The 26,639-nt window shown below is 34.7% G+C and overlaps 1 protein-coding gene across 4 annotated transcripts in view; it reads right to left on the reverse strand.

Annotated features, from left to right (window-relative positions):
• The window catches only part of SNTG1 (syntrophin gamma 1), a 346,324-nt gene that overhangs the window by 35,905 nt on the left and 283,780 nt on the right, over positions 1-26,639 (reverse strand). For all 4 annotated transcript variants that reach the window (XM_032701856.1, XM_032701874.1, XM_032701865.1 and 1 more), the window contains 3 exons: positions 21,296-21,412; positions 16,887-16,958; positions 1,291-1,443 (listed from right to left, as the gene is read on the reverse strand). In XM_032701856.1, the coding sequence (XP_032557747.1) occupies positions 1,291-1,443; positions 16,887-16,958; positions 21,296-21,412 (342 nt within the window). The remainder of the gene's footprint in view (positions 1-1,290; positions 1,444-16,886; positions 16,959-21,295; positions 21,413-26,639) is intronic.

Genomic DNA, 26,639 nt, shown 5'->3' on the forward strand with positions numbered 1-26,639 from the left:
TATTAGGGAAATTATTTGGGGGAAGCATGAGAGCAATTTTGAATAAAAGAAAAGCTATAGTATAAATCAATATTAGAATAGAACAAACAAGAAGTGGTTTCTGGGCTAAAAATTATTCAAGAAAAATACCATACATTCTTTTATTGATGGCACAGTAATGCTTCTATAAACTGAGTTGCAGTCATTTACATAAGGTAAGAAAAGTTTCTGTAAAAGGTAACACAGTGTATGAAATAAAGAGAAAAGCTGAACCTTCTCCAGCTCCTCCAACAAAGGTAATACACATTAAAACTGACAGCAGTGTAGTCTTTCCAAAATGGATCATTATTAGCATATCCTAATTTGGTCTGTCTGCATGTGGTGCTTCATAGGTCAGAACAGGACTAATATATAACTAACTAACAATTTGTCTGAATAAAACTGTGTCAGTGCTTGCATTCCCAGGACGACACAGAAAATGCATGAGCGAATACTTGCACAGGCTAATATGCTAATGTAACTCCTATAGGTGTGTATAACTCATGGTAACATCAACTAAAGCTGTTCTAACCACTTGCATATTTTATGACTAGAACATCAATATATCAACTAGGATTAGGTAAGTTATAATTGTGGTGTGTGTTCTTTTCTCCTATTTAAAGTAAAAAAGTCATGACTTTTTGGTCATATGAGGGAAACAAAGTTATCTTTAAACAGTCCCATAGGTTATTTTGCTATAAAAATTCACTAGTAATTGGCACCTGACTGTCATCCATCTCTGCTGTCATCTGACAATTGAGTAAATACATAAGAAACAAGAAATGTGTGAAGAAAGAAGAGTGTATCTGAGGTACAATTTTGTTCTTGCTTGTATCCAGTGAGTACTTCAGTCAGTGTACTCTCATTCCCGGTATTACAAGGACAACTTAATTCTTGCAGAGTTCTCTTGTGAAATCCAGTAGCAAATAGTAGCAAATAGTAGCAAATAGCATGCAAGACAGTAAGGATATCTAAACAGCTGCTTTTTGTCCCTGATCTATAGATTGCTTTTCTGCATTTGTCCATGAACGTCAGTTAACAAATACGTATCACCAAGTCATAATAACTCAAAGATTGTATCTGAGGTGATCTCTTCTGAATGTTAGATCACAAGCTGTTTGGGAACACCAACAGGTTTCTCATGCAATTACTTACATAAGCAATAATAATTTGAGAACTGCAGAAGGTCAGAAAATTTCTTAAATTGCATCATTATTTCATATGCACCTAATTTGTTAATGTACCGAAAGGTGATCAGGCAGTTGTTCTCACCTGTATCCGTTCAACTTCTAAAAAAGTCGCTGTTTGGAAGGCTTTTTCCCATAGTGTTAGGTCAGACTCTAGCTCCACAGAAAAGTAAAGATCTTCTCCAGATTCAGACTGGACACTGAAGCAATGTTTCCGCCGGTCCAGTAGATCACTGTCCTGATGAAAACCTGAAGTTATATAATCTGGCATACATCAATTAATATTTTTAATTGCAAGCGTCTATGCCTCAAACCCAGCATTTTTAAATGGCATTTTTAATGCTAGTAGTAACTACTGAGAGCTGAGGAACTGAAAACTAGGGTTTTGGTCTAAACATTGACATTTCAATGAATTTAAAACAGGACACCTATATGCAGAATGGTACAGAAGCACACAGTATATCTCTGGTATAACTTTGAATATTTTAACAAATCACTTCTCATAATGTTATCAGCTATACACTTTTAGATTAGATAAATTCTATAAAAGGTGTCCACTTTCTATTCACATGAGGAACACAAATATCAGCTTCTCTGACATATTTGACTCACACACTTTGCTGTGGAACTTTGGTCAAAGAAAGAAAGAGACTTAGTTTAAGCAGTGTGAAAAGTCCATCTGCCCTATTTTCCCTATAGATAAGTTCATATTTCTGATAGCTTACAAAATTCAACTTAGAATTTGTCTTTAAATGGATACTGCCAGTAGAGACTACAGTGGCTGCCAGTGGTTAGGTTGCTGGCTTTGGACCTGGAGGAGAAAGTTACTTTTGGCTTTACTTTCAACATAACACCACACAATGAATATCAGGTTATAAATATTTAAGAATGATTACTAGCATTTGTAACTGGTACTAAACAAAGGAATAAGCAAATTAATCAGGAAATCCATTCACTAAAATGTTTTCAAATATTTATTTATTTATTTATTTAGTATGGGATGCTTTATGTTAAAATTCTGCCACATAATTTGTCCTTGTGAATAATACACTTGCAGAAAGCAGTTTAATTAATTTTTGTCCCTGCCATGCCAAAGAAGTTGCCACAAGTCACAGTTTCATCAGCTGTCCTTGCCAATACATCTGGAAATTTGGTTATAAGTAGCCTGTGTGCAATTTCTACAATGCTACCCCACAGCAAAAGACACAGTTAAGATCAGTAAAGGAGACTTACAGGACAGTATTGCTTTCTATTTATACACAACTTGAATAGACAAAAGGGAGCATAATCAGCTGATACAAGCTGGAAGAGCACCTTACATTTTTCAAGTCATCTCTCCCTGGGGCAGAGAACTAGGAGCCTAAAGATGACTGAGAACAGAAATACAAAAACCAGGAACCTGTCCGAAACTATTACTCTCAGGCATACAAGTAGGCAATGGTAGATCATGCACTACTTTCCCCTTTCTATTCATTCAGTAGACGTGCGACAGACCTCTTCAAGAAAGCCAGTACAGCATGCATTCCTGAATGCTTCTGGTTCAAGACTACTTTACAATTTCTAGAAGAATCAGCTATGGAGGCAACATACCCTCTCTCTGCAATCACCATGACAAAAACAAGTTGCTAGGATTTTAAAATGACCAGTCGCTGTGGAATAATCTCCTTACTTACTTCCATCAAGTCCTAAGCTTACTAGCTCAATAGCATTAAGTCATGTGTGGAAAAATCAGCATGAACACAGGCTGTTCGATCTTACAAACAGCATTTAAAAAAAAAATTATTATTCACACAGATTTTTCTTCCAATGTTCAGAGGGTTGTGTAGTTGAACCACTTAGATGTAGCTGAATAATAGCCTATGTCATATGACAAATACTTATGTCTTTTTTTATATCTTTTTTCTCCATTTTTTTCCCCTTCCACTCAGGCCCTTTCTGCTAAAATTAAAGTGTTAATTCTGATCACAGTATGTTCTGACCAGCATTCAAAAAGAGGTTATAATGTCTAGATTATTGTTAATGACACCTATGCTCCATCGCACACATAACCTCAAAGTGCACAGAGCAACAGCAGGGTGACAAATGTTTAACCTTGCAGATATGTGTAGCAACATAAAACTTAGAATCACAGAAGGGAACTTAAAACCATCTAGTTCCAACCCTCTGCCATAGGCAGTGACACCTTTCACTAGACCAGGTTGATCAAAACCTCATCCAACCTGACTTTGAACACTTCCAGAGACGGGGAATCCACAACTTCTCTGGGAAACCTGTTGCCTTACCACCCTCACAGTAAAGGATTTTCCAATCTAAACCTACTGTCTTTGAGTTTGAAGACATTCCCCCTTGTCCTGTCACTACATGCTCTTGCAAATAGTACCTCTCCATCTTTCTTACAGGCTCCCTTCAGGTACTGAAGGGCCGCAATTAGGTCACCCTGAAGCCTTCTCTTTTCCAGGCTGAACAATCCCAATTCTGAACGACTGTCCGACTCTCACTCCTCCAGGGAAGAAAACTACTTCTTATACTATAAGAACTCTGGAAGCACTTCTTGTCTAACAGGTCTTAAGCAGGCTCTTTAATTCACTGTGTTTCCAGAGCTACACTTGATTGAATGGGTCTGTTGGTCCATAACCAAAGGGACCTATTCAGCATGGAGTCTGACAAGACTCATGTGTAAGGTACATGTATTTCCTGAGGAAGGCTTTAGTTCTTCATAGCCGTAACCTCAGAAGAAAAAATATTTTAACTCATCTTTACTTATTCTTGGCAATAATCAGTAAAGAACAACTAATTATTGCTAATGCAAACTCTTAAACCTTTTTTTTAAACATGACTATGGCAATAGGTGGGATCACAGGAATCACTGTCATTAAAACAACTGAAGTAACAATCCCTGCTTTTAAATGGGAGAGAGTTTAGTGCAGTGCTCTGTTCCAGAATGCATATCTCTATTTATCTGGGCACAGTTAAGGTTTTGTGCTTTTGAATTACATTGTTAGACTCTTCAATTCTTACAGGTGTTTTTTACCTATTGAGAAGAATATGCTGTCTACAAAAAAGGGAAGAGTCATTGTGTAGACTGAGAAAAACAAAATGTTAAAAGTTTTACTGAAATAGAACTCAAAAAGTGTTTGAAAAATGCAAAAATCTCAGAAGAGTCTTCGAAGTGATTAAAAAAAGTCCACGTATTTTATTATCAACATTGATAGCAATATTGATATTAGATTTACTAAACATTACATCAAACCTAGATGATGAAATGAGAAAGAAGAGCTAAATGGTGTCTACAATATTTATCCAGGTTTTTGCTATTTGTATATGAAAATGATAGCATGCTTTGATTTGGAAAAGATCTAATCATACTAGGTAGCATTTCCCCTCAGTGTTTTACATATAAATATTTTAAAGTATGTCAAATATTACATCATATTGTGACAAACAACACACATAATGTACTAATTTATTATTGGCATTTATATTCTATTTAATTTTTATTTGGAATGAAAACAAAATTCAGCATTTCCACAGAAAAAAACATTTTGACAGAATAATAATTTCAATTTGTGATTAGCTCTAATGTATGTACTTGTGATTTTGATATCAATAGCTATGATTAAGTCCATCGTAATACAAGTTTAGATCAAATACATTTAAATAATTTGCTTTGACTTTTCTAAAATTGCTGATATACATATGAGGCACTTCTTTACTTGTTAGTGGTATTCCATCCTACTTGTAAAAATATTTTTTGGGCAAGGTTCCCTTTAGTACTGCTTATGTTTCTTTTTCTGCAAGATCTTCCTTCAGTTTTGCATTTGTTTTCAAGCATTTAAAATCTGTATTTTAAATTTATAGATCTAATCATGTTTCCATCTTTACAATTGATAACTTCAGGAAACAATATGTAGCAAGAGCTAAAAGACAGGTATCCAAATGTCCTTATAAAGAGAGGAATTTAAAGCAAAAATATTTTTTTTTAGATATCCAAGTGACAATTGTCCAAAAGCATCTACAAATTTAAGATAAACTTGTCAGGAGTCTCAAAAACAGGTCTGGATTAAGCAGGAATCTTCACTAATTAACTTTTACCAAACTCTTATTTCAGTTAAAATATAAAATGTCATTCTACCCATTTAAGAATCTGCTATGACCCTGCATTTTTACATGCACTTACTAGTCAGTGACACGAGCCAGTTTCCTCTTGGTTTTTTGAGGACTCTTTCATATTGTTAATGATTAGCTGTACCATTTGCCCCAATATTCTAAATGTGAATTAATAAAACTCTCCAAAGAGGAACAGGCACAAAACTTCTAGCAGTATGCTCATTACCTACTGGAGGGAATGCAGTCCTGTTGAAGGATGGGCTGTGAGGAAAGTCACTGGCTTACACCCAGCTTCAGGGTAATCCAGCATCTCTGCTGACAGGACAGTATGACTCCTGCTTGTCTAATTAATAATGATATCCATGTTAAGTGAGAGTAATAAATTTGTCTAAGGGAACCAAGCATGGTTCATTAGGCAGGTCCTTTCAAATTAAGGCAGAATGCTTCTTTATGACTAAGTAGTGACATTGCCCTCTCTTCTGCAGCTTTTTCTCTTTTGAAAGGCTGCTCTCTCCAGAAGCAGCACTGCTCCTCTTTTTATTACTTGTATATTTTCTTTTTAAGTATGATGATTGCATTAAATACTCGTATTTTGGCTACTATTTAAATCTGCTAAGATGCATGAGACCCTCTTGAGACAGTCAGTAAGAGCGGAGTTGTTCTATTCTACAAAGCTCTGTACAATAGAAAACAAAGCTCGGTCTATCACTTTCATGCTTATGGCATGACTTTTACCCATGAAGTGCTCAAGTATGGATTCTGGTTTACCTGTGAAGTTATATATAGCAGTGCAAATGCAAGCAGTTTTTGACATGAACAACAATTCATGTAAAATGTTCAAGACCACCCTAATCAAGAGTTGTATACCTAAACAGACAAAATAGACCTTGCCTTTCAAGATAATTTTATTTCAGCTGTTAAAAGGAAGTAAATATTCATGATTTTCACATTAATTATAGTAATTCTTAATAACACACAGATGAGAAAACAAGTAAATCCTGTTTTGTTTGTCGACCAATTTAGACAGTTCTGCAGAGAGAAATCTGTCCTATCATAACCAAGATTCAAACCTAAATTCTCAGAAAATAAAAAGAATTTTCTCATCAATTCAAAAGTGCAATAACTCCAAGCCTGTAAAACCTAATCATTTTGCACTTGTAGCCATCAGTGCCCTGATTATTTTACTATTTCTGTCTCCTTTCACTTATCAGTTCTGTCTATATAAACATACATCCTTTTTTCTAAGGGTTTCTAATGATCTATGTCTTTATTTGGAATTTTGGGAACACTTTGCTTGAGCATCACCATTAGTTGCCATAGTGATGGTTCTAATAGCATTTACAGGCATCAGGGAATAGATTCGCTCCAGAGTGAAAAAAAGACACTGTTTCCCCAACATATCCTCATTAGTCAAGTGACAAAATAAGAATTACCCATGCAGGCATGCATGTGTTTGTACATAGCTCATCTTATTTGGACTCTCTGAGTTTTAGTGTTGAAAAGTGAAAAGAAAATGTTGAAATTGCATATATATATGCATTTAAATAAACTCAGAATTGCAGCTAAACTGAAACCGAACAGAATATTTTTTCATGTCCAGATTTTATAAAAAATATTTTTTCTCAAGGGGAAAATTATTTATAATTGCAGGATAAATTTTAGTTTCAATTAAATTTCCATTAGAAGGATGTGTCTGATTGCTTAAGAGAAATACAAAGGTTCATTCCCTGTAAGTTATTAGGTACAGCAGTAAGTTTGAATCACTTCCCTACTCTGCCTGAGTAGGAAAATTAATTTCCTATTCTGCCTGATTAAAAGATGATGCAGTCTCAAAGACTCGCATCTGAATCAGAGCAAGACTCTGAACACAGGTTTCCTCTGAAACAGTTCCATAATTGTGCCTGTTTCTTAATGAACTCTACTGAGAAACTTGTTTGTTTTTATACTACATGAGGAAAACTATCAAAATGTCCATAGACTAATCTTCTGAGGAAATAAATTATTCTAATACTTTTCAGAGAAGCATTAGCAGTTATTTTATGCTACAGAGAAATCAGAGACTAATATAACTACAAACACATACTAAAAAATGTGCTTATCATCACTTTGGAAAGTTATTGAGGTTTTGTACCTCTTCAAAGTTTGAGGCATTATTTGCTGGAAATTAAGTTTAAGAACAGATCCCATAAGAGTATATGTAATGATAATAAATTGCAATGCTAAAGAGTGATCCTATCTTTTCATTCTGCCCCCTTGATTATTACTTCCTCAAATTTTAATAAATTTTTTTCCCTGTGCTAGTTGCCTGCCTAAGGATATTTTAGTATTTTTACATTATAGTTAAAACAGCTGAATCAGTTCTGTAAACGGAATAGGAAAAGGAATGAAATTGCTTTGTCCCTGTTAAAACCAAAGAAACAAACAGACAAGCATTACCTCTTGAAACTGCTTTTTAGGCTGCTCTGGAACCTCCATTCTTTGAAATAGAAACAGCTATTAAAGGAGAGGTGAACACTTTTGCTGCCCTTGGAAAAAAAATGACTTAACATCTACCAAAAAAGGTAGTTGCTCTTGGCAAAATTTGGTTGTTACCATTTGAAGATTTTATTCTGAATGTGCTTCATCACCATGTTGTACAGGAAGAGAAAATCCCTATTTTCCCAGATATTAGGGGTTGTAATGCTACTAGCCATGGTAAGTGAGAACATGATACACTATTTCTTCTTAAAGAGGCGATATACCTCTTCTAGAAAAGAAAAATAAACATGACTCAAAACCAGAAGTGGACAATTATGTGGAAGAAAAGTCCATATAAATCTCATTTTTACAGGTTTTTGTGAGGTTTTTTCAACTTTAGATGTATTTGTCTTTGTATTTGTTTTAAAAGATCTTTTAAAGGTCTTTTAAAGGTCTTCCTCATGAAGGACACAAATATTGGAAGGATAAGAATTAAACCTCATCAAACAAAAAGATGGAAAATTACCCACCAAATTGATTATACATTGTATTAATAGCATTGCCTACATGACTACATACTCTTTTTAATTTATCTTCCTGTTTTTTGGACAAAATTCCTTACTTACTCAAATAGCCTGTCAATACATTATGTCAGGATGAGAATACATTAGGGTAGCATAGGGAAAGCATTTGTGTTAATACGTCAGCAAATTTGTATGAGTAAAAAGATAAAAAATTATATTTTACATTACTTGTTAATAGTGCTCAGAAAAAAAATCAAAAGGGGCTATGGAGAAGAAGATCCTATCAAACCAAAGATCAAACAAGACAAAAAATTTGTTAGGAAGTTAATATTTCTGTTCTCACTGCTGGCTCTGGCTGTTGAGAGTAATTAATATGTAGACCTCCACTGTGAAGAGAATGCACCGACAGAAGTTTCGAATAGTTGTCCCTGAAACAGGAACAATTTATGTCATATAAGGAATGGGAAACAGTTTCAGTGAAAAAAAATACAGAATTATCACTGTTGCATGAATGCCTGTAGTCCCAAATTCTTTGTGCAATAAAACTGCAACATCTCAAGTTAAATTTAAGTATTGCAATAGCCAGAAAGAAAGACAGTTGGCAACAGTTAAAAAGCCTCAAAAGATTAAAATCTGTGACCAGAAAATAAGAGAAAATTGATAAATTAGAGAAAAATGTTACACAAAAATCTATTAAAATTTATGTATCAGAATATACTAGTGAATAAAATACTGAAATACTGAATCACTCCAAGCTTTAGAAATTCCCTGATTAGACTAATTCAATTAAAGGAAACTTCTCAAGCTTCAGTTAGATCTCAAATATCTAGGATATAAGACATATGCTAGTCTTTCCCCGAGTATCCTTACACAGTATTTATATTTCACACCTTATTTCTCTTCTTTTTCAACATTCATTTTGCCTTATGTTAAAAGTTGAATTAGCTTTGCCTTTCAAGGATGTTGGTCTCATAACTAGACAGGCAGCAAAAGAAATTTCTGCAACAAAGAGGTTGCAGAAGTCATTTAAACATTTATATTATTTTCTTTTTCCTCTGTGTATGTTTATCTTGTTATTTCTTCTTTCAGGAAGAAAGATCAGACTGTGAGATTGGCAGCCCCAGCCCAGCAAAACTGACTCATTTTTCACTCAAAATAAACCTATCTAAAGTTATTGGGAAATATGAAAAGCCTTCCTTGGTAACTTTGTTTCAAATGTTGTTTGTCCTTCCTTGCTGAACAAAATGAAAAGTTAACGAGCCTTTATACAATGGTAGTTGTCATGCATGTAATAACACCGCCTCTTTGCTTTCAAAAAGGTTTTTTACATGGTGCTGTAGAGTTAGAGCAACATCAGCACCTTTAACACAGAGGGCCCATTAAATTTGTCCAAATTAACACACCACGGATTAGGTCTTGTATAACTATGTATATGTTGAGAAGAAATGAACTGAAATCACATAGAGAATCACAGGAAATATGTGCAATCTGACCAGAGATGTGATCATCTAGTGGCTATCTCCATGCATTGTAGTAGCAGCTACACACTAGCTTACACTTACGTGGATCCAATGGTGGAAATCCAAGGGCCTTGTCAGGAGCTCGATTTCAGTGCAGGGGAAGTTTTTCTTTATCATATAACTGAAACCAACTTAATGATTGTCATAATGCAAGCGGACATGGAGATATTTAAGACTTTTACTATTTTTCTTATCGTAGAAAACAATCATAATTCTAGTTAGAGAGGAAAACAAACCTCTTTTCTTTGGCAACATTAAATACTCTTAAATGTAGAACAGAAGACAAACCAAAGACTGAAAATTACTCGAACTGTTTACAACTGAAACACTCATCAGTTTAGCATTTTTTCCAGGAATTGACACCTGGCTAAACCATGGCTGAAAATCTGATATTCCATGGATGTAGCATTAACCTATCCATTACTTCTGCAGTTTTGAGTATGTGTGAAGTACTTTAGAAGGATGAATTTAGGATGCAAGCCTCAGCCATTGAGCTAACTATATTAATGATAGACCTCAAAATATGTTCTGGATTTTCATTTTATATGTTTATGTGTTTATTTGCATTATTTTAAAAATTTATCTGAATATATAAACATTTCCAATAGTTTCCCATGCTTTTTATATCACCTTTTTCCTTTACTTGACTTACTGGAAATGGACAGCATAATTACAGGCAATTTAAGTGGGAAAAATTAGCATAACTACATTTGAGGATTTTACACATACTAACAGCTAAATAAAGAATGAAATCACAAGTCTTCTGAGACACCAAGTTGGTCCTGATTAATATAGCAAGAAAATTATAGCTGCACTGATATGAATTATACTAGCTATAAACATCAATGATTCACTACCCTGACATATTGCTGGCATAGACTGTCTTCCACAATTATCCTCACATTTCATTTCAGAGCTGGTCTGACACTTGAATATGTTTTCTGTTTCCTGCTGAATAAAGCATGTTTTTATGGTGAATTTCCAAATATTTTTGCACGACGCACTGAAGATAGAAGACAGGTGACTGAACTACAGAAAGCATTTTCTCACAACTAAAAGCAGATGCTTGGATGAGCTAAAGAAGTAAGTAACTCAAGCAAAAGGGGCAGAAAACTGCAACCTTTTATGTTTGTCCAAAATTTACCTGAAAAATGTACCTGCTTTTCTGGAGTATTGAATATTTTTTCAATTGTAACACTAAAATTAGTTGACTATTAACAGGGCTTTATTCCTCAAAATAAAGGATTGGGTGAAAAAAGCTTCTTGCACAAAAAATTAGAAATATTTATTCATAGTAAATTCTAACCGATTCTGTTGAAAATTACTCATAGATAAATTTTAATCACAGATTTACAAAATATGTTGAGTTGGAAGGGACCCATAAGGCTCATCAAGTCCAACTCTTAGCCCTACACAGGACCATTCCCAAGAGTCACACCATGTGCCTGAGAGCATCGTCCAAATGCTTCTTGAACTCTGTCAGGCTTGGTGCTGTGATCACTTCCCTGGGGAGCCTGTTCCAGTGCCCAACCACCCTCTGGGTGAAGAACCTTTTTCTAATATCCAACCTAAACCTCCCCTGACACAACTTCAGGCCCTTCAGGTCCTGGTGACAGAAATGGTATCATTAGATTATCCTGCCTAACAAATTGCTTAACATGGATTACAGATTTTCTTCCACATGCTAGTGTCACTGTTCCCCTAGCATCAGCCTGACAAAAAATCGTGGTAAAAAAAAAAAAAGTGGTTTGAGTGTCATGAACTTCTCTTAATGGCACCTTTCACTTACTAATCATCAGAACTTTTACAGTTCCTAACTTCTTCCCCATTTTAAATTGCCTGAGTTTGATTTCTACTCACTTTCTTTTTACCTGTTTACTTTTAGGGTTAAAGAGTTCTTCAGCACCTTATATTCTCTCTCTGTGTCCACCCCTTAATCAACAGACCTACTGAATTTTTAATAAATTACTTCATATGTTTATCAATTTATGCATTTACCCCCCACCCCCGGGTCTTAAGTTATTTGCATGTCCATAATGTTCCTTTTACATCAAGTATATCCCACTGCTGTTTGCCATTATTTCACAATGAATAATTTAAGCCAATTTAATTAAAATGTGATTTTTGTATTTAGTCTGTTTTACCCATACGTCATGTCAAAAATTATTATTTCAACCCCAAAATCTTGATAATGAAGAGGCTTATATTTATGAGATATGTATTTTTAGATGTTATTTTGAAAACTTTATACAGAACCTTTTCTTATAATCCACTATTGTTACGGTAGTGTATGAAAGTGATTATCAGGGTTTGGGATTTTGTTTTTTATACTTTTTTACTATATAAAACTGTAAATAATTAATTAGGGGATCAATGATCCTTTGTTGAATTTGTGTCAATAAAACTGTTTTTCACACAGTCAAAAGACATCTTTTTAAAATCTATTTTTCTGTTTCAAATTTTAATGGTCTTTGTGACTACTTAAAAAGTCCTAATCACATTAAGAATAGTGACTTATTTCCTTGCTTCCTCTTTCTTTTCCTTGAAATCTGATGGGGAAAAAAAGAAAAAAAGAATATAATAACAGCAAAATATTGATTTATTAAATTACTATTATAAATATGGATTCACTAACTATAAATCACACAATAATCTCTGACATCTCTGATTAAGGTGCAGAACATCCTGACTTTTAGCTGCTTGAGGCTGAGAGAACTGTAAAAATTGAAAGTGGCAGACCAGTGTCCTACATTGTTCATGAGAGGAGTAGAGCCTTTGGAATGGATGCTTGCTAACACATGCAAGCAACTGTGAAGAAAACATTGGTCGTAGTGGTAGATGCGTTCTGAGTTTTATTTAACAACTTTGGACTATATACCCTTCCTGACAATTAAATCAATCAAGTCCTTTGCTGGGTGTAATATTTATTTACTGCTACCAGAAGTGGAATTATTCTTGCACATTAAAACATTGAAATATTAATGTATATTCAGTAGAATCTGGTTGTTCATATTCTCCACCATAGTGCTTCTGCCATGAATAGAAACTTAGACAAATCTCTTAAACTAAGAAAAATTACAATTCTATTTAAAAAGACAAACAGTAAAAAGTCTTTCTAATCAAATCTGTTCTTGTGAAGATCATCAGAACTTAAAGTTAAGGAGTGGAAAAAGGGGAAAAAATGCTTTCAGGAACTAAAGTCCTGTCCTTGTGCCAGGAATAGTTATTGAAATTGCCAGTATATAGGAGGAGATAATACCAGCTAGCTTGGGTGCCAGTGCATCCTCACATCTAATGAATATGTCTAAATATGGACAAATTTCTTGAAATATCTCAGTCCATTGTAAGCAACCCATGTAAAGCTTACATTTTGATTACCACATTTTGATTACTAAATGTTGTGATAACATTTAATAATTCACTTTTACAAAGAAGACATGAGCCAAGATGCATGCTCTTTCTGGCTTCTCTCTCTCTCTGCTCTTTCACACCTCTACAAAGGTGTGGCAGCATTCCCAACCAACACACTCAGTCCTGCATTCTCAGGATGCCCAATAGCCTGATCAACATAGAAGGAAACACGTTTTGGAATTTTTTAGTCCTCTAAGCACTACTTCTCACTCTTGTGCTAATTCATACAAAGGTTAGCACAGACCACCTGAAAATCTTTCTACTTAAAGCAAATATTAGCCACAAAAGCTGTGTCTATACTAACAAATTAAGCACGTATGGGACTGCTTGTTGACACTATAGGTAGCTGGCAAGGAACAGATCACATCCATTGCATGAAACTTTTTATTCCTGTAAAACACATGCAACAGCTCATTACAAATGCTCCTTCACCCATGATAGCTCTCAAGTCATGACAGGAATGTTTTGGAGAGTGCTAGATGGTCCATTTGGCCCAAAATCCATGGTAGTGATCATTCTAAAATAAATAAAGAATATAGATGATTGTGTTTCACCATCTGGGAATGATCTATGATAGTGCTTTTAAACTAAAAGAGGGTAGATATAGATTAGATATAAGGAAGAATTTTTTTACAATAAGGGTGGTAAAACACTGGAACAGGTTGCCTGTACAGGTGGTATATGCCCCATCCCTGGAAACATTCAAGGTCAGGTTGGACAGGGCTCTGAGCAATCTGATCTAGTTGCAGTCATGCCTGCTCATTGCAGGGGGAATTGGACTAGATGGCCTTTAAAGGTCTCTTCCAACCCAAACTACTCTATAATTCTATGATTCACTATTACTTCTAGTGAGTATGTACACAGAAAAATTTGGGGTTAGCCAAGAATATGGAACTAAACACTCTTCAGAGACACTGATGGATGACATTGTCCTGCAAACGGCATTACTGTTTTCTGAGGTTTATTTCTGCTCAATGACAGTTATTGTCTCTTCTGAAGTAGAAACACAGAATAATTCTATTGTCTCAATTTTCCTGAAAAGAATTACATGAATTCAGTCTTTACCATGGAAGGACAGGAAGTGCAGGAGTGGGAACATTCTGTAGTGGAATAAACCCGTGTTCTTTTCATTTTCTCATTAGGTTTCCTGAGCCATCATGCTATCTATCAATCCCTGAGAATATAATTACTTCAAACCCTGTTACTTTGTCCTTTTGCCATTCAACTCATTCTCCAAGGCAAACAGATTTATAACAAAAATAGCAAGTGAGGTAGTATAGAGAGGAAAAAGTTTGAAGGTGATCACAAAACACGAGAGTAACTTTTTTAACGATACCTCTGCTTCAGTAATACCCATGGGGCTTGCACAAATGTGTCCTGAAACACTTATTGCTAAAATGGAGACTTTTATGGTGCTGGCATAAAAGTTGAACAAAACCTTGAGTCTCTACAGATGTTCAGTGTAGTAGCAGTAATGGGAAGCTGTTTTTCCTGGTTTTATTTGCTTTTATATTTAGTGAAACCATAGTTAAGTCCTACAGTAACTGCTGTAGAAAACTAGAAAACAGTGAAGATTAATACTCCAATGTCATAAGTTGCCATTTTATTGCATTGTTTTTTCTACTTCCATTTTTTATTATTTACAGGTTTTAGTCAGCCAAAGAACCTGTTTGAAACATTTCAAGACTTTAAAAGCTTGACCATATTTACAGAAAAAAAAAGGAATATCTGAGTATGAATAAAGTGATAAAGAAACACATAAATGATATTCTTATATCACTTAAATTGGAATTTCCTCTCTGCCTATCCATTAATACAGACTGAGACTGGAAGATCTACACCTCTTCCCAGACAATTTGGAAAGCTGATGACAAGAAAAAATGTCATCTTTGTAGTCTTTTCTGTGCTTCCACACAAAAGTGGCAGAAAGGCACTGGTTCAGGTTTTACTGCTTTGTGGACTGACTCTTTGGCTGTAATAACTTCTGCTAAATTGCTGAGAAGAGAAAAAAAATCCATGTATTGATATGCAAGAACAGGGGACACAGGAGAAGGGGGAAAAAAGAAAAACGGCTAAAATTGAGAGCGAGTGAGAAGAGCATCAACAAAGGCAAAAGGCTAGAAAAAAGGAAAAGAAGGATCTTTAAGTTACAGAAAACTATATGGCATACATTCTGTAAATTTCTATACAGGGACTATAATAAAATCCTTGGATAAGTCATAAGGAGTCATCTTCCTGGCTCCAACACACTTCTCTGACAAAGAAGAGCTGCCTTGATGCTTACCACAATAAGCCCAAGGCCTGAAGCAATTACAGACTACGGGGTGGCAGGGGTGGGGGAAAAGTGTTTGAGATTTTTCAACTCTCTTAAAGCCTGACTGTGTTCTAAGAGCATTGTTTGTATACACCCTTAGTGCAATGTCTTCAAAGAGTGAAAAACTTCTGCAACTTCTCTCCCTATATGACCACTTCTAAGGAGTCAATATTTGCACAGACTTGGTAGTTAAAGGACATGCCACAGTGATGTGATGTTTTGCATTTGGGATGTTTTACTCCCTGATGAAGTCTCCAGGTCTCACAGCCACCATAGCAGTAAAAGAAAATCTTTCACTTTTCTGTTCAGATTGCTAGCAAAGGAGGTTTTTTTTTTTGTTTTCAGACTATAAACTTGGTTTCTTTTTTTTTTTTTTTGAAGTCTCAGATGTAAGAAGTTTCTGAATTTTATTAAGCCATTACATCTGTAATTTGCTTCCCTAAGGAAAATATAGTACACCTATGAGATCTACAATACCTAGGAAATGTACTATTCATGTCAGTAAAAGGTCTTCCCAGTGGGAAACACTTTAAAAAAAAATATTATTTTTTCATACTTCCTTTTGATACTAGTCTGCATCGAACTAGATAAAAGTCCAGAAAAGTCCAAATTACATTTTACACGATTTTGACCTAAAAAACCCAAACCCAACATACACCAGAAGGCACTTCAGTTTAATGGAAAGAGACAATTTCTTTTCATCCCTTTTTTTCTCATGGAAAATTTTGGGCTGTTTTTCACTGTTTTTAAAATAGAGAGAAGACAAGACAAATTAATTCTGATTGAATTGAGAACTAAACATTAGAATCAATGTACAATAATGGTCTTATTCAATTTTGTACTCATAATTTTAGCTTTCTAAACAATTTTCATTATCTCTTCCCATTTGTTACAGTTAGGGTAAACTGACGAAATTAGAAAAAATAAGACAAAAGTTTTCAAAATGGTATTGTATATTTTAAAGACTGCTCTCAGGCCTAGTGAAATCTTACATTGCAGCTACTACTAGTTTCATCAACATATTTGAAAACAATCAAATTGATCACTGTTTCTTTAGGTCCTCAGTTAGAAAATGAAATGTCATGCTTATTAAATGTGACATTAAAGTAAAGTTGTAAACCCCATACAGCATTATGGAGATACAAAGTAGTTTCCTAGTCAAAATCAATTTATTTTCAATTTTGCCATGCCTTCTAGTTTGGTTCTGTATCTACTGACACCAGGACTTCTGATATTTGAATTCAAAGGGAAAAAATGAGATCTCTTTCTGCAAGGTGGTCAGTGTTACTCTCTAGTTTGACAACTGGTCTGTCAAAGTGGTAATTTATTTTATACTTTCTCATCATACCTTGAGAATTTTGCACATTATCTCATAAACTGAAAATGTTTTCTCAGCTCGTGTCCAATCCCAGGTTGTGACCTTTGGGGGAAAAAAACAAAAACAAAAACAAAAGACAAAACAAAACAAAACAAAACAAAACAAAAAAAAACACACAGAAAAAAGAAATTAAGCTATTTTCATTTATTTCAGGAAGCAAGTTTATTAACAAAAATAAAGCTATATCCCTAAGCTCTTTACATCCAGTATAATGTATACAGAAAGACCATGGACTGCCTCAGAGCAATAACTAGCAGGGACCAGACTGTTCCATCCAGGTAATGCTTGGAAGAAGTTCTCCCTGTATTTACAGTGCAGTGTCCTTGCATGCTGGCTGCTCTGTGCTGAATGATGATGCTTCCCCAGGGAACTGGTAGGGGTCGCATTGAGATCCTGAGAGGATACAGCCCTTGAATTCATCTCACAGAGCCAGTGCCCTGACTACAGGAACGTATGTTTCTCTTTACTTTCCTCCTTGTAACTGCATGCCACTATTTGCTCCCAGTCACCTACAGTATTTGCAAATCCATAAAATGAGTCTTCAACCTTGCAATGTCCCAGACACTTACCTCACATGCCTTGAAATCCAGAGGGAAAAAAAACCCATGAAACAAGAGGCAAGTATACATTTTCTTTTTTTTTTCTTATCAAAATCTACTTCTAAATTCTAACAACGAACATTTGAAGAATAGTTTATTTTTCCTCTTTGTCTTGAGATTTGACAATTGTGTTTAACTGTATTAATTTTAAGCTATTATTTTACACAAAAATGCATAGATAAAAGAATTAAATAAAATTAAATAAAAGGGTAAGTGGTAAGACTTAAATAGGACAGAAAAAGATAGATGAATATATTCAGTAAGGTAAGAGTCAAGACAATATCACAACAATCTATAAATAACTTTTCAAAGAAAGTGCAAAATGGAAACAGGAGAATATTCACAGTCTCAAAATACAGAAGGCGGCACAAAAGAGAATGAAACTGAGGTTATATATGAAAGAAAAATAATCTTAATGGTAAGATATTGGCATAGCTCCAAAGGAAGATGGTTTTATCATTACATTTATTAGGCATGATGAAGAGGTTGATGAAACCACAAATTATTAGTTCTACAAGATTCAAGATAAAATTATTTGAAAAATTTATGATAAAATACTGTTCACAGGCCAGGAAGAAAAATATTGTATGAGAACAATTTCTCCCTTGTCTAAAGAGAAAATAATCAATAATAGATACAACACGTCTGAGAAGCATCTGTGGGTTTGGATGCTAGGGGATAAAATTTTCTTGATCAAAATTTTTTTGCAGTTGTATGAGAAAATTCTATTCCTAACTTAATTTTTAGTTATAAACATTATTGTAATACAAACTCTTTTCAGGAAATCATAGGCAGGAGTGAAAAGTTAAAAAATACAGCGTTATAGTTCCTTTATTAGAATTTTATTTATTTGCAGTCATCCTCAAATGCAGTTTTCACCATCTTATTGAGGTATGGCAACTAAACCATGAAGCTACTCTTTATGCTATGGACAAAAAGATGAATTTCTCACCAAGAACAAAGAAATGGGGAGAGGAATCTTGCTACAGCCCTGCTTAGACCTAAACTCCAGCCACACCAGCTGAAGTCATATTCCTCCATCAGGAAAAGTAGTTACTATGGCTGCTGAAGCACAGACTCATTTGGAACTACGTTTAAAAACTTTGGTGGAAAACATAAGACCTCCCTGTTCTCTTTGCTTTTGTTTGTACCTATAAAGGGACTTATTTTCAGGTCAAACCAAAACTCTTCCTATATAATGCTATGTGCAAAGCAAGAGCAATTGTCGAATTAAGACAGTCACAGAAATTGCTTCACCTGTTCACTTTTAATATTTTAATTTAAAAGCTTGAATAGCAAATGAAAAGGTGTTAGTGGCTCTTTCTCACGTCCATCCTCTCTGAGATTTCCAATTATAAATTGTAAAAAACTGATACACACCAGACTTGGCACAATTAATAATTCTAAAGGAGGAAATGTACTAGAATATAACAGAAAGAAAAAAAAGGGCAATTTCGTGTAAAGCTTTTTAAGTGTAAATAAGTAATATTAGGAGTGCTCCTTTATCTGAGCATGCAAAGTAGAAGTACTATCGATCAAACAGCTAAAAAAAGAGGCAGGGGGAGGTTGCTGATAGACACTGTTTAACACACACTTCCCTAATGTGCTAGACTTTGGCAAAGATTGGGGAAATACTTTCATTTGATTTTCTGGTTAAAAATTTGGCAAGACATCTCTGTTCAGAAAAAAACTTCATCCAAGGAGTTTACACTGCAAATATAATTAAAACTGTTTTTCTTTTGACTACGCTTTATGCATCTCATAAATAGAAGCTCTGAAACTGTGTTGTTGAAACTTTCCTCGTAATCTTTTGTGACGCCTGGAAGAAACAAACATATATACCTGCAGAATACCAAACATAACAGTATGCATTTGCATGCAAAAAATAGGGTGTTAGAAGTCCTTTAGAAGGCTTTCTGCAGTCTTTGATAAGAAGAAAATTTTTCTGGGCATATAAGCGTGCAATTAATACATTACATGTTGGGGTTGGAAATAGATGATCTTTAAGGTCTCTTCCAACCCAAACTATACTATGATAATATGTCTTTAAGGCAACTCTACAGGAACTCTTCCTCTATTTGTCCTATAAAAAGCATGTTTATCATTCTGTTTCCCTCCTACTCCATGGAGAGAAAATATCTTTCTCTATGTTTGAACCGTTTTTCTCTTTTAGAAAAGGAGCCAGAATCTGGCAAAACAAAATCATGTTGTGCTTGCAGCTCAGCTGAAATGAGACCTTCAAGGATGAGTTGCTTGTCTTATACAACAGCAGCTTGCCAAAATTTCCTTTATTAACATCACATGGTTCAGAGTCTTCCTATGAACATGTTCCTTCCACAACCATTAATCAGCCCCCATTAACCATTTACCTCCTAGAAACATATTACTCCTGAAAACTTATGATTCTTCAGTAAAGAGTCTTGTAGTCCCTTCGATAGCGCTTACAAAAGAATAACCTTCCTATTTTATATTGAACGGGAGCTCTCAGCATTAATTCTGCTTCTATCTAGTGCCTAGAATGTAGGTGGCTTTATTTGACAGGCAGCAATTGCTCAAGTAGGTCTAGCAAAGACAGAACGGTTTTTGAATTAAGGTGCTTAGTAGCTTAATCTGATATTTTAATCTGATCCTGAAAAATATCCACCAACAAAAGCCAAACTCCCATTACCAATCATGGGAGAGTCAAACCCATACCAGTGAACTAGTGTACAAACACTGAACACATGGAGTTTTCAGTTCATACTTACTTCCACTCCTCATGTCTTTCATATGTTTTTAAGCCTTTTGCTAAACAAACGGGAATAGATACTGATGAACAATGTAAAGATTTGCGATCTGGTTTTGAACCACATGAGGAACAGATTGCCCAGAGAGGTGATATATGCTCCATCCCTGGAAACATCAGGCAGGACTAGGCTCTGAGCAACCTGTTCCAGCTGAAGGTGTCCCCGCTTACTGTAGGGGGCTTGCACTAGATGACCTTTAAAGTTCCCTTCCAACCTGAACTATTCTGTAATTCTGTGATTCAGGCAGGAAGGAGCTACAGTCTGGATCTGGCAACAGTTTAGCAGCAGTCCGCAAGGTCACTCAATAAACAGGAAAAATGAATGAACATGACTGTCCCTGCTGCAGGCATAGGATTGCTACTGGATCCTTAGCAAATAGTTTAAAAGTTAGCTAGGGTATCTTTACTGCAGCTTAGATGTACTATCAAACTGCAAAAGTAAATTGCTGAGTATAAGACGAGAGAGAGAATTTTACCCAGTGTTCCCCGTCAGATTCCAATTAATATATTTAACTTAATTTAATTTGCTTCCCTACCTTCCTTTGGAGCTCTCTAGCAGCAAAAACTTACATTCGGGATGAAATCTAAATACAGACATATTACAATTTCCACAGCATGCAAAAAGCTTTGCTATTTCCCCAAATCCCAGCAGTTTCACTAGAATGATTGTTCAGTTGAAATTTAACCATCTTACTTCAGGCCTTTTCTGTCTGCCAAAGGAAAATTAAAAGCTGCCTTTTAACATAAGTAGATTTTTCTTTTATTTTTCTAAGTGTTCAATTTAGTGTCAGGAAAGAAATTCTTGTAAAATGCTCAGTCATCTGATGAACAGATGCTTTCTGTCACTTCTATACCACATATCCTGGAACTTTTCAGTGCTGCTATTTGCAATCCTGTTAGTGAGTGATATCTCATTGCAAAAGCCTTGTACACATTACATGAAATTATTTTCCTTAATAACATTTATTCCCACTAAGTATGAGAAAAATACTTACTGGAGGTGCTATAAATTTATAGAGGGAAGATCCTCTCAGTGCTAGAAACTTTGGTGTGTACATTCGATCCTGAAGAGAGTCCTGTTCCCGTTCTTCTGTCCAGCCCATGTAGACTATCTGACAGAAAAATCAATAGTGTTGACAAATTCCTCAGACATTTTCTTGTGTTGCAAATATTTCATATGAGCAAGCTGATGTCTGTCAAATTTTACATAGCTGCATACCTTGAACTCCTGACACAATAGGGTGCATTGGCAGTTTGTACAAAGAACACCTGTTAGGACAATCCAAAAACATGAGAACCAACCCTTGCTGTGCTGATAACAAGAAAAAAACCTAAATCACATACTCCATGGATGTTAAAGGTCTATTCTACATATTTGCTGACAGATCACATCAGCAAAATTTATTGTAAGTGAAGTGTAAGGAACCACTAGTCAGGAATATCAAATCAAGCAACTCCTATTACACAGCAATATAGATACTGTCTCCACATACAGTTTCACAGTTAGGCATTAAACAATATGATCTTACAAATTTTATTTCCAACTAATCTGCCTCTTTTTTTTTTTTTTTATTGCCTGAAACTCCTGTGAGGAGTTTTGAACCTTCTTGCTTAGAAACAGCAAATTTACTGACTGTTTTCAGCCACTGTTTTGAATAGACTTCATCTACAGCTAAGGATTAAGCAGATTGCTGCAGACACTTACCACTACTTGTAGATATTCTGACACAGACGTTTGAACTGGAACTTATTTCAGCTCATTTTAGGATGCAATTCCCTACCTATATCCACCTATTAAGTTTGAGTAATTTAATATCAAATCCTTAAAGAGTAGCAGAGCATGAGTCACCACTATGCTAACTTCTGGAGAACCACTGAACAGCGAGCAGACCCATCATAAAACCTTTGGTTTATAACCATGCCATTAGTAATAAAATACAATTTCCAGTGTGCACTGGTATGCTACTGCTATGGAAAATAGATCAACCCATATTTCACAGAATGCTGCTAATGGGATAGATTTACTTTTAAGTATCTTTGTGAAACTGATTTCTACATTAATTAAGAAAATATGGGGTAATCTGTCTTATATGTCAGTAATGAACGTGTAAGGAAAACAGTTTAGGTAAAATAAAGACAATCACATAAATAGTCAACAAGTTAGTAAGTTTACCAATGTGTGGTGGTTTGGGCTAGGCCTTCCTTGGTGACCAGTTTGTAACCAAGGAAGGGTCCAGATTTACCCAGTATTCCCTACGATTTTTACGTAAGCCAGATTATAAGAAGAAAGGAGGAGAGGCCTTCTCTCTCTTTTCCTTCCGGCAGCTTGGAGGTGCAGGTTCCCTGCCGTTGAGTCTGCCGTGTTGGTGAGCGAGGCCTGGTAGGGCCTTGTCGACCTTGGGAGGCGGAGGTTGCCGGCGATCGTACCGGAGCGACTCTCGGTTGTCCCAAGGAGAGTGGTGGGATATTTTCTTTGCTAACTCTTAGTTACTAGATCTCGGGCTACTGGTTGGGATATATATATATATATATATATATTATTTTGGTTTTGTTCCCTTTCCCTTCCCCCTTCCCCTTCCCTTGTGAAATTCTATATATTTTTAAATTGTGTATATATTTCAATTGTAACATAAGTGTAAATATATTTATATATATCACTTTAGCTGTCTCTCTCTCGTTTCGGGTTTTCTTAGTTGGTTGGTTTTTTTTTCTCTCCCTCTTCTCCCTGAGGTTTGGGGGGGGGGGGGGGCTTCTGGTGGTAAGGTTTGGAGACTTGGCAGGGAGCCAGCTTCAAACCATATCACAATGGTAAAAAAAGGTCTCCAAAATGAAGGTTTGTACTGCGTGTTTTATCCACTCAGATTTTGTATGTCATGTCCTTTTAAAAAAGTAATGTACACCATTTTATTTCATTACTTTTGGGAAGAGGATTTTCACTGACAGTTTTCCATGGAATACACATTAAAGTAAATGGTGGGTCAGTTGTTTTTGGTTTTTTTTCTCTTCTTTTTTTTTTTCTGGTGGATTTTATTGTAACACACTGGAAATTAATGACTTTTTCAAATCCCATTGTGTGAAATCAACACTACTACTCTATCTCACAGTTTATTGGATATTTCACGGACTATAAACAGGGACAGGGAGAAGGTCCATTCCTCTAACACTACAATGAAACCTCAACTTTTAATTATTTTGCCAATAGCAAACACTAAAACTGCCACATAGTCTCAGGTTCAATGAAGAACATGTGTTGAAGTATCTGCTGGTTTAGTAACTAAACAAGCTTATAAAAGTCAAAAAGACGACAGATATGCACCATAATATTCAAGTATCAAGAAGAGTGCTAAACACTGTATTGTCATGCAATAACTAAAAAGACATGTTCTCTGAAATCTCATTTATTCCTGAATGAGGAAATATTCAGAAGGAAAAAAACCCTAACAAACAACTGAGAGGTACAGTAGGAGAAGTTTTAAATTATTTCAATTTGATGTTTATTCAAATTTCATTTCTGCGGTTTCATATGTTATCCATAAGTATGGATCCCCATCCCTGGAATCTCTAGACCTCAGTAACTGAGAGGGGTTACACAGAAGAGTTAAATTAGTATAACAAAATTGTACTACTATTTGCAGTACTTTGGCATATTTGCCTATCAGTAACTGAAAGAGAATGAATGATCTCTAGTTTCTAGGAATTGAGACATCTATGTTTTTAAATTAATTAAACAGGATTCATTTGGTTTTATCTTTATTTTTTTTCATTAAAATTGGGCACATAGTAAGATATCCTCTTGCCTGATGACATTTAATAACATTGTAACACTGTATGTAATCTCTACTTAGTGAATGTTTTTCTCTTTCATATTCCTCATTTCTACTTCTACTATTCATCAAAATAACAGGATACAGTCACTCATGCTGTGCAAATGTATCGATATTTCACATTTGATTGACTCAGTACTAAAGCAGCCATGAAATTTAATGCCTCTGTAGATCATGAGGAAAAATTAGATTGATTTTCCAGAAAATCTGTTGTACCAAAGTTTTATCAACATAAATGCATTTCTCTTTCAGACTCAATACCTACTATTCAACATAAAGAAGAACTGTGAAGCAAAGTTCTGTATGAAGCAAAGAACTGTATGATTATAATTAGGAATACTTACAAAATTGTTTGAATGCATGTGCATGCATATCCACACATCTGGATTAAAATAGCCTGTGCTAGACTCTGAAAACAAGGCAAAACTGAACAAATAGTTGCTAGCTGTTTTAATAGATAACTATGATAACTGATATGTTCCTACAGTGATCTCAGTTTTATCTAAACATACCGAACATGTGAAGCTAAATAAAATATTGTAATTTTTACATAATAAAGGCGAGAAACTGTTGAAAATTTTCACTTCTAAGATAAAATAGATGACCTCTTTGAGACATTTATGTTACTGGTAAACATTCTTACTTCTAAAAAAAAAATCTTTATGAAAAAATTAAAGACAATTATTTATTGGAAAGGGATCTTAACTTTCCAAATTAATAGCTCATGTGTATACATGAACTGAAATAGTGATGAATATGATATTTGAATATGATAGTGATGAATATGATATGAGTTTTGGACCCTCTCTCAGTTTTGCTGCACATGTGGATTTGGTACGTATGGAATTTCATGAGATTATGAAATTTCAGAAATTTCATTTCTGAAAATAAATGCTTAGAACCACAGACACATGATGAACGGAAATAAATGTTAATCACAAATAGATGGTGCATAGCATGCTCCTTTATAAATTAAAAAATTTGGTTAGTTTTTTAACCTTAGTAAGTTTTTTTGAGTCCCTATAAACTGTTATCACCAAAGGCGCCAGTGGTGGTGAAAACAGATTTTATTTATGATAACGTTCCACTTGAAAGATAATTTTTGCAGTCCTGGTTTCTGACTTACCTGAAGCAGCTCATTCTTCAAAATCAAATGGTGGCACAAATTAGTTAACTTAGTGGCTATTGCTTCAGTAACAAAGATTCAATAAGTCATAATGGTTTATGAGTTAAATCATGTGCAGTTCAAAAAAATTCTATATTGAAATGATAAATGAAACAGGGCAATTTCTTCAGTCAAAAATCCATAATCTTGTAATTTAATATGTACTTAAATCACATAGACATCCTAATCAAGCAAGATAAATTGCCATATTTTATATCAGTCCAATATCTTGCTAAAAATGACTTAAGTAGCCTTGAGTTTCAGAGAGACTTTTTCAGAGTTCTTACATAGTTTTTATTATTTTTTAGGAAGAATAGTGAGATAAAAATACAAGAAAATTTCCCCAAAATGAAATGTAAAATGTATGTGACATTATAGAAGTGAGGTGATTCAAAGATCAGAACAGATGCACTGACAGCTTTTTATCTTGGAAGTCTGATACTCATATACACTGTGTGAAAACATGTTGTAGGTCAACAGGATGAACATGGAGTCAGAAGACAAATGACTACGTCAGACAACACGGGGAAAATTATGAGGAACGAGAAACTCGGATAACGCTCTCTACCCTGCTTTTAATATAATTTTCTCTGTACATTTTAAAATCATCTTCCATATAGTCTAAAAATTCACTATAGTCAATTGTTAGCAGAAAAACAACAAAAACCACACTGCAAATGTGTGAAAAAAAATTGAACAAAAAGTGTGATCATGATGTAATCATTTGTAAAACCAGTTGTGCATATAAAAGGCTTGGGATTTTTATGCTGAGAAACTTTTTTTATAAGTCAACAGAAAAACTAATCACATAAAATATTGAAGGAATGCTAGAAAAATTTTGCTTAATTGTAAATGCAGTCAAAATGTCTCCTATCCTATTTTTCAGGTTTCTGAAAAGCCTTGTTACCTTTCCATAAATATTTTAATTCCTGTGAATTATTTTCTATCTTCTTCACCAAAAAAAAGTCCACTAAAACAAGATGGTCTACATATGAAAAACAATCTGAAAGAAACAGAAGATAGTTGGCAGTGAAAGGCTATTTTACATAGGTTTCAGATTAGATTTAAAGTAATTTATAATGACATTTCTCTCAGTATAATTCGTGAGAAATAAATATCAGTAATGGTCAATATTTTCTAGAAAATTATGTCATATAATTAATAGCAAAGGAATGGCTTTGACAAACATTCTCTATGACTTTTATTTCTAAACTTCAAAAATCAGAAATGAACTATTTTTCATTTGAATTGTAGATGGATGTGGCCCTGGTAACCTGCTCTAGGTGACTGTGCCTGAACAGTGGGAATTAGGCAAGATGACCTCGAGAGGTTTCTTGTGACCTGAAACAT

This window comes from Chiroxiphia lanceolata, chromosome 1, assembly GCF_009829145.1.
Source record: "Chiroxiphia lanceolata isolate bChiLan1 chromosome 1, bChiLan1.pri, whole genome shotgun sequence".
In the NCBI taxonomy this organism is placed as follows: Eukaryota; Metazoa; Chordata; class Aves; order Passeriformes; family Pipridae; genus Chiroxiphia; species Chiroxiphia lanceolata.